At 40.2% G+C, this 15274-nt stretch overlaps 1 protein-coding gene across 4 annotated transcripts in view; it reads right to left on the minus strand.

Moving 5' to 3' along the window:
• Positions 1-15274, minus strand: part of ATRN (attractin) — a 178122-nt gene that overhangs the window by 120391 nt on the left and 42457 nt on the right. For all 4 annotated transcript variants that reach the window (XM_023626201.2, XM_023626203.2, XM_023626202.2 and 1 more), the window contains exons 3-4: positions 6024-6137; positions 182-310 (exon numbers count right to left, since the gene is read on the minus strand). In XM_023626201.2, coding sequence (XP_023481969.2) covers positions 182-310; positions 6024-6137 — 243 coding nt within the window. The remainder of the gene's footprint in view (positions 1-181; positions 311-6023; positions 6138-15274) is intronic.

Raw genomic sequence — 15274 nt, forward strand, 5'->3', positions numbered from 1 at the left:
GAGAAAAACAGTACCTGTACCTGAGTTTTAAAACTAACTTTAAGTGAGAAAATCCATGCAAACTGCTTAGTGCAATCCCTGGCACATTATAAGCCCTCAATATATGTTAGTCATTATTATTGTTAAAATGAGGTATGTAGTCTTCGAATAAAATCACAAATATTAGACTTAAATATCTTACTTGTAAGTGATATTAAATCCAGTCAAATTATAAGCAGCATCACTAAAAAAATGCAGCAGGGCATAACCTGATGTGGCAACAACCTCAGGGACAGTCTCGTTGCCATCTCTCTCAGGAACGATGAGGCCGCTGAAATGACAACACATTTCTTATAAAAAGAAGCACAATTACAGGCACATCACATGGTGGAAGACATAAAATCAGAACTGAAATTCATCCTTACAATTTAAAAAACTGCTTCCAGGAAGAGGTGCAAACTCCTGTGACAAATGCATAGTGCTACCTTGTCAGCTCTGGACCCACTGAGGAACAGATCTGAATCTTTTCCTAAGCTCTCCTCTATTCTGGGTTATATTTCTAATGAGATCTAAAATCGATGGCTCTGTTTTTTTTTTAATGAAACTTTTTATAATGCTCCTTTGAAAAACTGGGTAAACCTTCACAATCATAGAAAGCAACAAACTTTAAGAGTTGATGAATGCCAAATATATACTACTGAAAGACATGAAAGTAAAAATGGAAACTAAGTTTGATAAACACCCATAATCCCAATACTATCAGCATTATGATGTATTTTCTGTGCCTAATTGATACCATATTACATCTTATATTCTATTTCACAAGTAACACATCATAAGCATTTGCTATGTGACTAAAAGCTCCCTCAGAGCTTTTAGAATCTCATTCAGGGACCAGCACATAATACTATCTGTTGGGTGCTTGTGGAGAGAAAGAATTACTGAGTCAAAGGGTAAATGATGGCTTTAAGGCTTTTGATTCACATACCAACTTGATTTCCAGAAGAGAGATGTCAAACTGAAATCCCACCAATAGAGTATGAAGGGGTCATCCCACCTCACCTTGCCAATAAGGAAGATCACCAGTCCTATTTTAGCTTTGCTAATTTAATAAGTGAAAAGTGATTTTTTAATTGTGGTTTTGAGTTTCTTTTATACTCTTGAGGTTAATCATTTTTCCTCTGTTTTCCTGCGTTTTGCATTTCTTCCTATGCTCATGTCTTCTGCCCAGTTATCAATTCACTATCACCACCACCCCCATCTCAATCTGTAAAAGCCTAAATCCTTACTAGGCCTTAGGCAAGCTGCTTCATACACACAACCCCGCCCAGTGAACAAATACGTCACCTCCCATTATTCTCTTCCCTCAATTACTCAGCCCTAGCCACAAGGGCCTCTTTGCTTTCCTAGAGCACACACGAGGCAGTAAACTCTCACCTTAGGGCCTGTGACAATCTTATGAGTACACACAAGGTAAACTCTCACCTTAGGGCCTGTGACGATCTTAAATGCTCATTCACTATGACCTAGCAATTCTATTTCTTTGTAGAAGAAAAACTTGCTCACGCACACTAAGACAAATATACAAGAATCCTCACTGCAGCACTATTCAGAATGGCAATAGGTTGAAAACCACCTAAATGCTCATCCACTGGAGCTGAATGAATCACTACATATCTGTAGGTCTGCAGGAGTAACAAACAGCTCATCAAGGCATTCTGACAGGTTGGGGGAAAAAAAGCTGCAAAACAATAGGCCTAGTATATGTGTACATTTACATGTGTTTATGTAAGTGCATACACAAATGACGAAAGGGAAGAGTACATAAGCAGGGTATGGGGAGGAGGAAGAGACAGGATTTTCATTCAATGAGAGTTTAAATATGAAGACAGAACTCTAGGAACCCTAGAAAGGTGGCTCCAGGGGTTACAAAACAGTGAGGCATTTTCTAGTATGTATTCAACTAACCAATATTTACTAAGCACTTAGTACATGCAAGGCACTGTTCTAGGTATCAGGAACACAACAGTGAAGAAGTCCTTGCCCTCATGGAGTTTATGTTAGAGAAACAACAAATAAGCACAGATACACCCCCACTCCCAGGTGTGTACGTATAATGCCAGGCAGAGATAAATCCTATGAAGGGAAAGAAAACAGAGTAAAAGAACAAAAGGCCCTACTTTAGCAAGGGCAGTTAGGGAAGGCCTCTTGGAAGAGGTGACATTTGATCAGAGGTCTAAAAGAAGGTTTCAACTATCACCATGCTTTCATCGGTTTTCTACACCAGAACCCCTTGAAATGCTGAAGGGATAAACATGTGCAAGAGTAGGGCCACCTAGACACAGGTACATATGTCAAAAGCAATGTTCCCATAAGAAATACTGGCACAGGAAAGGACTAGGGGCCTCAGTCACATGTGGGAGACCTGAACTCTATTATCCTGGCATGAACTTTTGGACCAAAGAGATGTGAGCTATGATGCTTGCTCTACATGCCTGGGGATGTCACTGACATCTCTCAGCCTCAGTTTCCTCCAGTGCACTCTGGGAGAAATCCTATCTACCTCACAGTCATGTAACGAGAATCAGACCGTTAAAGCAATGGGAAGTACTTCAACAGTGCCTCACACTAGCATGTGCTCAGCAAGTGATGGCTAAGGGTATTTATTACTGACATGGTGGGGACATTCAAACATGTGGGATGAACGGTAGAATGGGCGGAGGGAGAAAGGACAGAGAGTGACAGAAGGAAGGCCATCTGCACTAGATGACCACCATGCTAGAGAAAGGGGATCAGCTTTCCCACTGTCAGAGACACTTAAATGTTTGCTTCTTTTCACTTCAAAAACTTGAAATTGTGACAGCTTTGGAATGTGCTGCTTTCTCCCAGTGTGGAAATAAAACAAGTGATTTATGACAAATATAAAGTTTTACAGAGTAAATGACTACAAACCCAGCCTCAACCTGGTGTGCAATGCAATGGAAGATGTGTGGGTGGGAAAGCGATGCTGCAAGCATGCCATTCACCTGTCACCCTGAGCCACCTCCCACCTCCCTATCTCCTGTCCCCTACGTAGATAAATAAGCACAGGCACAGCTTAGGCTGCAGCCAGTTGTTCAACTTGATCAAAGCAAGAACCATCTGCCCTGGGCTTCTTCGTAATCGTATTATTTAAACACAGAGTACCACGGTTTAGAACCATTTTTGAAAACTCCTGAACTAAGATATTTTCTTAATTCAACATAACTGTCCCAGGGAGACATGGACACTCTGAACACACCTGGGGCACAACCTGATTTTACCAACTCTACTATATTAGTTTACTAGCAATCTTTGGTTTGACACACTTGTCTCCTTGCAAAACTATACACTCCTCAAGGACAGGGAGATATGGAAGGTAGGCCAGATTCTTTAAAGTCAGGGGTCGGAGCCTGGTGATGGGGCCGGGCAGGGTCAATACTTCTGATGGTGAAGGAGGGTCCAAAAACATGAGAGAGGTGCCTGCTTTTGACTATCTTCTCAAAGTGTGCCATGTCTAGTGCTAGACAGCTCCAACTGGGTGCTAGACAGACTGACTCCCACTTTCACAAGGCCTCCTCTCACAGCTCTTCACCACAGTCTAACCAACTGCCTCAGCAACATAGGACTTTCTTAAAAAAAAAAAACAAAAAAAAAACCACTCTAACAGAAATAATGTTCTTTGAAGAATGTTCTCAGAGAGGAAAGCTATTCTCCCTGCTCCAATCACCACGACCACGTCTGCATCTCCCACCAACAGATCCCAGCAGAGGAGCTGCTCCACAAAGGCTACATTTACGCATCTGTTGAATGCACTGCCAAATCATAATGCTGCAGAGCTGGAAGAGCCTTGCTCTAGGGTTCTCAAGTTTGCCTAGGAATGAAACTCTGTTCAACAAATTTTATTCAGAACTTCAATACATAAAAGAGAAATGAGATCAACCAGTTCAGAGTCAAATTAAACTTTACAGTTTGTAATACATCTAGAGGAAAAAACAGTACAACACCTTCATTTGAGGTTTTAGAAGCTGAAGACTAGAGCACTTAAATGATCTATTCAAGCTCACAGAGAGACTTGGGCAGAACTCAGATTAGAAGTCTACATCCTCTGAATCCTGCGAGGTTCTTCTCTTCTTTACTGGCTGAACTATCTGCTGCCAGGCTCTCTCCATTCCAGGCCCCCAGCACATCACCACTGGGTTGATTCCTCTATCCAAAGTCCTCCTGACCCAACAGCACTCCTCAGCTCCCATCTTGTGATGGGCGATATTTGCCTAAACAGTGGTTTTCAAATTGTTCTGCAAATCACTGCTTTAGAGGTTTTGTGTTTCAGGTAAATTTCAATTGTTAAACAGATGTTCTCACTATAATTTGAGAAAATTCACATTCAAATATGTCATAAGTTAAATTTTAACATAATCACTGCATTAATTTATAATATCAGTTAACCAACTTTTTTATAAAAACCTAAAAATCCTCCTGTTATCTGTACATATACTTTGGATTCTCTCAAAATTCCTTGACTAGAACAATTATAACCTTCTGCTTGTTTTATTGTTGCTGTTGATTCACATGTCTGCTCATCAAATACACGGTCTGAGTGAACCAGAGGGTTATGCACATCTGCTTGGCTGATGTTCCCACAAGGGCTTCTGCCAAGCTGATTCAAAGTGTCTGGCACATAATACGGACTCCATGAATTTTGATTAACAAACTCAGTATCAAGTGAACCCCTAACAAGTACGATCACAATAACACCATACTATAGATAGCTTTTGTGCTTGTGTTAAAGTTTGGGGTGCCTCTTGCTATAATCCAAGGTATGCTTCAAATTACGGCATAAAAATATATACGCCCAACACTTGGCCAATGACGTTTTAATGCTTAGCATGGCCTATCCACTCTACCCTTTGGCCCTGTAAGTGAACGTCTGAAACTCAGAAAGTGGCCTTGGTCCTCAGTTCAAAGATACATTGGAGAGACTTCTAAGTCAAAGGGAGTGAAGAAATACAAGGGCACATTAGTCCCCTGTTCTCCTGTCCTTTGGTTCCCCATGTATTGTTTATTCTGTTACCTCCTCACCCAGATGACACGGCCAACCAGACTAGCCACATGAGAAATACAAAAACATATCTGTTGAACCGATTTCTTTTTAAAGTCAGGGAAATAAAATGTTTGAAGGACAGAAATCCAGAAAGTCAGCTGCAGATGAAAAACTAATAACTATGGCTCTCTAAGGGATGTGCATTTTAGAATAATATAGTTTTAAAATCCTCCATCAAGAAGAAGGAAGAAAAACAGAACTGTTTTGAATTATCATGTGGTCAAAAATATAATAAAAAACAGAGCTACTTATTGTTAATAAAAACTAAAATGCCAAAACATTTCAGAACACCTCATATATTTGGTGTTAAGCTGTTTTGTTTAACTACAAACCCCGAATATACTTGTTGAAGATAAAAATCACAATACATACCAGGTATGTTCCTCATTCTCCATGGGTAACCACTATTCATTTTATGTGTATTCTTCCAAAAAGTTTTCCTCACCCATATTAATGCATATACATAAATACATACACATACACACAATCAACTACATTTGAATTCAACAAAAAACTCCTGAAGGTCTATGCAATTAGGAACACAAGGATCAAGATGGACATGGTTCCTGATTCACATTTTTCACAGAAATAATACTATTCAATATATTACAAAACATTTTTAAAATGTAAATTTCACCACCACCATGAGCAGCAGGTGAACTTGACACTACTATCACAATTTTATTGAAGAGGAAACTGAAACCAGAGGTCAAGTACTTGGCCCAGAAACTTACCCAATAGCTACAGGAAACCAAGTTAGGACTAGTGCACAAGTGACAGGACTCTAGAACTAGCACTCTTTCCATGAAATAAATGTGTTAAGTGGTAATAAAGGTGAATCCACTAAGAATGCAATCTAGGAGATACATATGAATTCTGAAATCAAATAATGATTAACTAGTACTTCTATAACTGAACTTACCTAAAGGCAGCAATTAGGGGTGCATAAATTGAGTCCCCATCATAAACGTATAAATGGTCCCAACTACACTCTGTAGCAAAATGATTGAAACGAAGTCTCATTATTCTATTTGGCCTGAAAAAAACAGAAAAAGTAATTTATACTAATCATCATAACTATCAAACACTGGAGACAAAAGTATAGATTTTTAAAGAACTTACAAGGAGAGAAGAAATTAACAGTACATAAACAGTATTTCTTCATTTGTCAAAGATTTACTTAGTACTTCCTATGTGCAAGAGACCACTAAACAAGCAACGGTAAACAAAAGAGACATGGTCTACACAGTGGCCATTCTTTAACAGCCTCTGAACCAATCCATTAGCCTTTCTGCCTTTCCTTCCTTATTCAACTTAAGATGAATTTCTACACTACATCACTTCACAAGCTACATCATTTCCCAAACACACCTGCCAATTCTCTAAACTCACCTGCCCCTCTGGCCTTTTCACAGAACCACCTGACAGAAGACCTGGTCTAGAGGAAATCAGTTATCTGCTTTGACTCGGATCAAATCTGAAGAAAACTAAGCTGTGCTAGAGAAAGTCACACCACTAAGTAGGTTGGCTCCAGTATTCGTCACTGCTCATTAACTGCAAATGGCACTTCAATTCTTCCAGCAGTCCTACTACTAACTCTCTCTCCCTCTCCACAAATGCTACTAATTCTCAATTACTATGTCAGACCATCCAGTCCCACCTCCCTGCTTATGCTCAGCACCCAGACAAAAATCTCTCAAAGTCCCCCATTTTCCAAACAGATACACCTACCTACTCCTCCTGACATCTCTCAAATATTTAACATCTCCCTCTCTTCTGGCATTTCCACAGACACATTTAAATCTCCTTAAGTATCACATATTTTACAAAAACCAACATAACATAAAATGCTTCAAATGCCAACTCTCCTTCCGCTATTACCCCTTTCTCCTACGAATAGAGTGAAACTCCACAGGAGACTCTGCTTCCTCCATTTCCTCATATCCCACTCACCCCTTCACTCTCCAACCTGGCTTCAGTCCAAATACGTCATTCAAAAACCTCCTGGTAATATCAACACCGTTTACATCCTGGTGATGCCAAATTATAAATCTCCAGCCTAGACCTTCCCTCTGTCTCACACTTATTTGTCTAACTAACATCCGTAAACAAACAATTAAATAAATACTTGAACAAGTTAATTCAGATGGTAATGAGTACTGTGAAGAAATTAAAGGAACGTGATATGGTAGTACAACAGGTGGTGGGGAGATGCCCCAGAAAGCTTCAGAGATTAGAATGAGGAGCGATAAGCCATGTGAAAAGCCTAGGGAACAATGTATCAGGCAGAGGGAACAGCATGGTCTTAAAGTCTTAGAGTGAAAGAAGTTGACGTGTCTGAGCAACACAAACAAAATCAGCATGTCTGACACACAGCAAACAGAGGGAACCATGTGATATAAGAACTGACAGGTGGGCAAGGGGCAAAAGCAAAAATCAAGAGACCAATATCAAGGCTAGTACAGTGGCCCAGGAAAGAGAGAACGGTGGTTCTTACGATAATTGGAAATGAAGATGTAAAGGAGAATGTAGATGGATTTGGGAGATTCTTAGAGGGAAAACTGACAGAGCTTACTGACAGGCTGAATGAGAGGATAATGGAAAGGAAGAATTAAAGTTTTCTGCTTAGGGCAAGGAGGAGCAACCACTGAGAGCACATTCAGAGCAATGGTGGAGAAGGCCATCAGATGGGAGTACACTGATAGAAAGGGCAAGGGCAGACAACTCCTTAGAGCAGCAAAGTGTGCTGCACACAATGCCGGGGACCTGAGACCCTTCTAGAGGGTCCAAGAGGTCAAAACTATGTTCACAATAACACTAAGCTATCATGTGCCTTTAACACCATGTTGGCATTTGGTAATGGTGCAAAAGCACAGTGGGTGAAACTGCTGGTGCCTTAGAACAAAGCAAGGCAGTAGCACCAAACGGTGCTAGTAATCAGTTATTCGTCACCACCACACACTCACAGGAAAAAAGAAAAAAAATGACAGTTTCATTTAAGGATATCTTTATCAAGTGGTAAAAACTATTCGTCTTATTAAATCTTGACCCATAAGTACACGTCTTTTTAATATTCTGTGTGACAAGATGGAAAGTATGCAGAAAGCACTTTTGCTGCCTAACAAAGCACAGTGGTCTCAAGGGACATCACTTTTGCAATAGTTTTAGTTGTGAGCTGAACTAGTCACTTTTTTCTTGGAACATCATTTACCATTTTTACTTGAAAGAACAACTGACAAACTATGGTTATGCAGACTTGGATACTTAGCAGATATTTTCTTGAACAAGGCAAGCCTTTCACTTCAAAGAAAACAACTGATAGTATTTGCAGCCAAAGATAAAACACAAGCTTTCAAGCAATAATTAGAGTTTTGGAAAATTAGTATCTGCCACCTAGATACAACTTCCCAATACTTAAAACTTTCTGAGAAGATTGATGGTGATTTTAATCAAGGTGATTTTTTAAATATATAATAAAATACATCAATATTTGGAAACTCTGCATAACTCAGTGAACCAACATTTCCAAATCACCCATATATCATGTTACAAAATCATGCATGGATTAAAGATCCATTCGAAGTACAAGAAAAACAATGGCTTTTAATTTAAGTTCCAAAAGCTCATTAACATTGTTTCAGATTCCACACTGCAATTTTCTTTTAATAAATTACCACTTGTCAAGTTTTAGTATAGTATCAAAGAAGACCATTCACAATTATTTAAAAGGACCATTAAAATGTCCTCCCTTTTCCTACTATATATTCAAGTGAACTCTAATTTTCCTCACATACTTCAACCACAATAACATATTGTAACAAAGTGAATACAGAAAAAAATATGATAATCCAGCTGTCTTCTATCAAGCCAGACAGGGAAGAGATTTACAAAAATATAAAACAATGTCATTCTTCTCAATAGTTTTTTTTTAAATATAGGGTGTTGTTTTTCTTCATAAAAATTGCCGAGTGGTTAAGTTTTGCTTGCTCTACTTCGGTGGCCCAGGGTTTCGCCGGTTTGGACCTAGGCACTGACATGGCACTGCTCATCAGGTCATGTTGGGGCAGCGTCCCACATATCACAACCAGAGGCACTCACAACTAGAATATACAACTATGTACCAGGGGGCTTTGGGGAGAAGAAAAAAAAGAAAAGATTGGCAACAGATGTTGGTGCAGGTGCCAATCTTAAAAATAAAATAGGTCATTTGTGTTAACATGTAGGGGGTTTATTACTGTTGCTTTTAAATGAATTAATAAATAATTTTTCTTAGTTTTAATTTCTAAAATGATAAACTCAGATATAAGCCACATAAACAAAAGTTATTTGGAATTCTCAAAATTTAAGAGTGTAAAGAGGTCTTGAGACCAAAAGTTTGAGAAACACTTCTTTAAAGGTTTGTCATGAAGAGAAGGAGAAAAAGAAAGCAATAGCTGGAGGGGCATAGGGGGCCCAGAGAAGGAGCTCTTTAGGCAATAATAGTTACTCTGATTTCCCTGTATAGAATAAAAATATGTATTAGAAAAATTACACAATATTGTAATCTTCTAATGCTTTAAGCAAACCATTTAAAATAATTTTTTAAATATACAATTTTCATTTGTATACATTCATTTGCAGCATTAAATCAACATGAATTTTCCTCTTAATTAACAGTGAAGATTAAGAAAAATAAGAAAATCCAATTCACTTGTCAAATGAAAAGTTATCACATAAAAAATACGTTAAGCGAGGAAGATCCAAGATGGCACCATGAGTAGTCCTCTTTGTCTCTCCCCCTTCGAGTCTACAATTATTTGGACACTTATCGCTTAACAAAGGATATCCAGACAGCATCTCAGACATCTGAGATACCCACGCGACTATACATCGAAAGGCGGACGGACTTTCCTCCGGGAGGATGTGGAAATAGGTGAAAACTCTCCGACCCCGACCGAGCAGCCTAGTACCCGCAAGCGGCTTTCTTCCAACGGATGCCCCCAGAGGATCTACACACATCTAGGGCAGGAGCGACCACACAACAGAGGAGCGACGGTGGAAACAGGTGACCAGAACCCTACCTAAACCCCCCGCAATTACTCCTAAACGCAGAGGGAAACTTTGGAGTTGCACACCTGAGCCCGCGGGGAGAGTCTCTCCCTGCCATTGGTGGGGAGACCCCGCCTGGTGTTCACGGCGCCCGGAGGGTCCCAGAGAGGGTCGCTGAGGGTACGGAGGTCTCCCAGCTGCCGTTGCCCGCCCCGTGGGAGTAGGGATTGCCGGAGATCTCGGAGAGGACTGGGGCTGGGGGAAGTTTCAAAGGCCGGCTCTGCGACCCAGAGGGGAAGCGCCGGAGTTCCGCCCGGGCAGCAGACAAAACTCTCTGTCTCCCATTAGCAGAGGGGCTACGCCCAGCATTCGCGGCTCCGGGAGAGTCCCAGACAGAATCCCAGAGGGCAGGGCGACCCCCAGCTGCCGTTGCCCGCCCCGTGGGACTAGGGATAGCCGGAGATCTCAGAGAGGACTGGGGCTGGGGGGAGTTCCAGAGACCCAGCTCCGTAGCCTAGGGGGGAACCCTACAGGCTCACAGCAGCCTTAGGGAAAGCCTCTGCACAGGACCAGTAGAAGGCACCCAGCCGCCAGCCACAAGGCTGGAAGACCCCAGGGCAAAAGCAGCATAGCTAGGTGAACTAACCACAGACTGAAGAAGATGCCAATAGCTCTCCTGCGACCCATAGAGGACAAGTGAGATTTTGTGGGTGCCGACAGCAATGGAGCGACAAATATAAGTGATCCCACCCCTGGCCGCTGGAAAAGCCCACAACACCGCTGCAGACCCCAAGGAGGGAGCACATCTAGGTGGGCTGCAACAGTAGGCACCAGCAGCCTGAAGCTCCCCTGTGACGGCCCCCATGGCAGAGGAGGGAATCCAAAGGACCACTGTGGCTACGAGGAGGGGCCCAGGCCCAGTTAGCAACTGCGGACAGGGTTCCTGGTTGGTGCAGTATAAACAGCTGCTCCCCCACCGCAGCAGCTGAAACAAGTGAAAGGAGCAACTAAACTCTATCTCCATGCGGAGGCACAAATCAACAACATCAAGCAATATGAAAAAATACATTAAATCTCCAGAACAGAAAGAAAGTAACAAATACACAGAAAACAATCCCAAAGAAAATGAGATATATAACTTAAATGATGATGACTTCAAAACAGCCATCATTAAAATACTCAATGAGTTAAGAGAGAATTCTGACCGACAACTCAATGAGTTCAGGAGCTACGTCACAAAAGAGTTTGATACGATAAAGAAGAACCAAACAGAAATATTGGAAATGAAGAACACAATAGAGGAGATTAAGAAAAATCTAGATGCACTGAACAGTAGGGCCGATAATATGGAGGAAAGAATTAGCAATTTGGAAGATGGCAATATAGAATTGCTGCAGGCAGAGAAGGAGAGGGAAGTAAGACTAAAAAGAAATGAAGAAACTCTCCGAGAATTATCAGACACAATTAGGAGATGCAACGTAAGGATTATAGGTATACCAGAGGGAGAAGAGAAGGAGAAAGGGGCAGAAAGCCTATCCAAAGAACTAATGGCTGAGAACTTCCCAAATCTGGTGAGGGAGATGGATCTTCAGGTGACAGAAGCCAATAGATCTCCAAACTTTATCAATGCAAGAAGACCAACTCCACGGCATATAGTAGTGAAGCTAGCAAAAGTCAACGACAAGGAGAAAATATTAAGGACAGCCAGGCAAAAGAAACTAACCTACAAAGGAACACCCATCAGGCTATCAGCAGATTTCTCAGCAGAAACTTTACAGGCTAGAAGAGAGTGGAATGATATATTCAAAAATCTGAAGGAAAAAAATCTACAGCCGAGAATTCTCTATCCAGCGAAAATATCCTTCAAATACGATGGAGAAATAAAAACTTTCCCAGATAAACAAAAATTAAGGGAGTTCATTGCCACAAAACCTCCTCTACAGGAAATCCTCAGGAAAACCCTCATTCCTGAAAAATCGAAAAAAGGAAAGGGGCTACAAAACCAAGAGCAGAGGAGATAAGTAGAAGGACAACAACAGAGAGTAGCAGCTCTACATCAGAACAGATTAAACCATGGGACGAGAAACAAAGGAAATTGAAGAAAACCGGAAAACAAGACACAAGATGGTAGTGGTAGGCCCCCACATCTCAATAATCACTCTAAATGTAAATGGATTGAACTCCCCAATCAAAAGACACAGAGTGGCAGGATGGATCAAAGAACAAGACCCAACAATATGCTGCCTCCAGGAAACACACCTCAGCCCCAAAGACAAACACAGACTCAGAGTGAAGGGATGGAGAACAATACTCCAAGCTAATAATGAACAAAAGAAAGCAGGTGTCGCTATACTAATATCAGATAAGGTAGATTTCAAAGCAAAACAGATAAAGAAAGATAAAGAGGGACAATATATAATGATAAAAGGGACTCTCCACCAAGAAGACATAACACTTATAAATATATATGCACCCAACACAGGAGCACCAAAATTTGTAAAGCAACTCTTAATAGAACTAAAAGAAGACATCAACAACAATACAATAATAGTAGGGGACCTCAACACACCATTAACACCAATGGACAGAACATCCAGACAGAAAATCAACAAGGAAATAATAGAATTAAATGAAAAATTAGACCAGATGGACTTAATAGATGTATATAGAACACTTCATCCAAAAACAGCAGGTTACACATTCTTCTCAAGTGCACATGGAACATTCTCAAGGATTGACCATATTTTGGGAACCAAAGCAAACATCAATAAATACAAGAGAGTTGAAATAATATCAAGCATCTTTTCTGATCATAATGCTATGAAACTAGAAATCAACTACAAGAAAAAAGCAGAGAAAGGTGCAAAAATGTGGAGACTAAACAACACGCTTCTCAACAAACAATGGATCATTGAAGAAATTAAAGAAGAAATCAAATATTATCTGGAGACAAATGAAAATGAGAACACGACATACCAAATCATTTGGGATGCAGCAAAAGCAGTCCTAAGAGGGAAATTCATCGCAATACAGGCTCACCTCACTAAACAAGAAAAAGCTCACATAAGCAACCTCAAACGACACCTAACAGAACTAGAAAAAGAAGAACAAACAAAGCCCAGAGTCAGTAGAAGAAGGGAAATAATAAAAATAAGAGCAGAAATAAACGATATTGAAACAAAAAAGACAATAGAAAGGATCAATGAAACAAAGAGTTGGTTCTTCGAAAGAATTAACAAAATTGACAAACCCCTAGCCAGACTCATCAAGAAAAGAAGAGAGAAATCGCAAATTAATAAAATTAGGAATGAGAGAGGAGAAATCACAACAGATACCAATGAAATACAAGAGATCATAAGAGAATACTATGAAAAACTATATGCCAACAAATTGAACAACCTGGAAGAAATGGACAAATTCCTAGACTCCTACAATCTCCCCAAACTGAATCAGGAAGAAATGGAGAATCTGAATAGGCCAATCACAAGTAAGGAAATAGAAATGGTAATCAAAAACCTCCCCAAAAATAAGAGTCCAGGACCGGACGGCTTCTCCGGAGAATTCTACCAAACATTCAAAGAAGACTTAATACCTACTCTCCTCAAACTGTTCCAGAAAATTGAGAAAGATGGAGAACTCCCTAACACATTCTATGAAGCCAACATCACTCTGATCCCCAAACCTGACAAGGACAACACAAAGAAAGAAAACTACAGGCCGATATCACTGATGAACATAGATGCAAAAATCCTCAACAAAATTTTGGCAAACCGAATACAGCAATACATCAAAAAGATTATACACCATGATCAAGTGGGATTTATACCAGGGACACAGGGATGGTTCAACATCCGCAAGTCAATCAATGTGATACACTACATCAACAAAATGAAAAACAAAAACCACATGATCATCTCAATAGATGCAGAGAAAGCATTCGACAAGATCCAACACCCATTTATGATAAAAACCCTCAGTAAAATGGGTATAGAAGGAAAGTACCTCAACATAATAAAGGCCATATATGATAGACCCACAGCCAACATCATACTCAATGGACAAAAACTGAAAGCCATCCCTCTGAGGACAGGAACAAGACAAGGGTGCCCACTTTCACCACTCCTATTCAACATAGTACTGGAGGTGCTGGCCAGAGCAATTCGGCAGGAAAAAGAAATAAAAGGAATCCAAATAGGTAACGAAGAAGTAAAACTCTTGCTGTTTGCAGACGACATGATCTTATATACAGAAAACCCCAAAGAATCCATAGAAAAACTATTAGAAATAATCAACAACTACAGCAAAGTAGCAGGGTATAAAATTAACGTGCATAAATCAGTAGCATTTCTATACACTAACAATGAACTAACAGAAAAAGAACTCAAGAACTCAATCCCATTCACAATCGCAACGAAAAGAATAAAATACCTTGGGATAAACTTAACCAAGGAAGTGAAGGATCTATACAATGAAAACTACAAGACTTTCTTGAAAGAAATTGACGATGACATAAAGAGATGGAAAGACATTCCTTGCACATGGATTGGAAGAATAAACATAGTTAAAATGTCCATACTACCTAAAGCAATCTACAGATTCAATGCTATCCCAATCAGAATCCCAAGAACATTCTTCACAGAAATTGAACAAACAATCCTAAAATTCATATGGGGCAACAAAAGACCGCGAATTGCTAAAGCAATCCTGAGAAAACAACAAAGCCGGCGGAATCACAATCCCCGATTTCAAAACATACTACAAAGCTACAGTGATCAAAACAGCTTGGTACTGGTACAAAAACAGGTCCACAGATCAATGGAACAGAATTGAAAGCCCAGAAATAAAACCACACATCTATGGACAGCTAATCTTCGACAAAGGAGCAGAGGGCCTACAATGGAGAAAAGAAAGTCTCTTCAACAAATGGTGCTGGGAAAACTGGACAGCCACATGCAAAAGACTGAAAATTGACCATTCTTTTTCACCACACACCAAAATAAACTCAAAATGGATCAAAGACCTAAAGATTAGGCCTGAGACAATAAGTCTTTTGGAAGAGAATATAGGCAGTCCACTCTTTGACATCAGTTTCAAAAGAATCTTTTCGGACACTGTAACTCCTCAGTTGAGGGAAACAATAGAAAG

Source organism: Equus caballus, chromosome 22 (genome assembly GCF_041296265.1).
Source record: "Equus caballus isolate H_3958 breed thoroughbred chromosome 22, TB-T2T, whole genome shotgun sequence".
Classification (NCBI taxonomy): domain Eukaryota; kingdom Metazoa; phylum Chordata; class Mammalia; order Perissodactyla; family Equidae; genus Equus; species Equus caballus.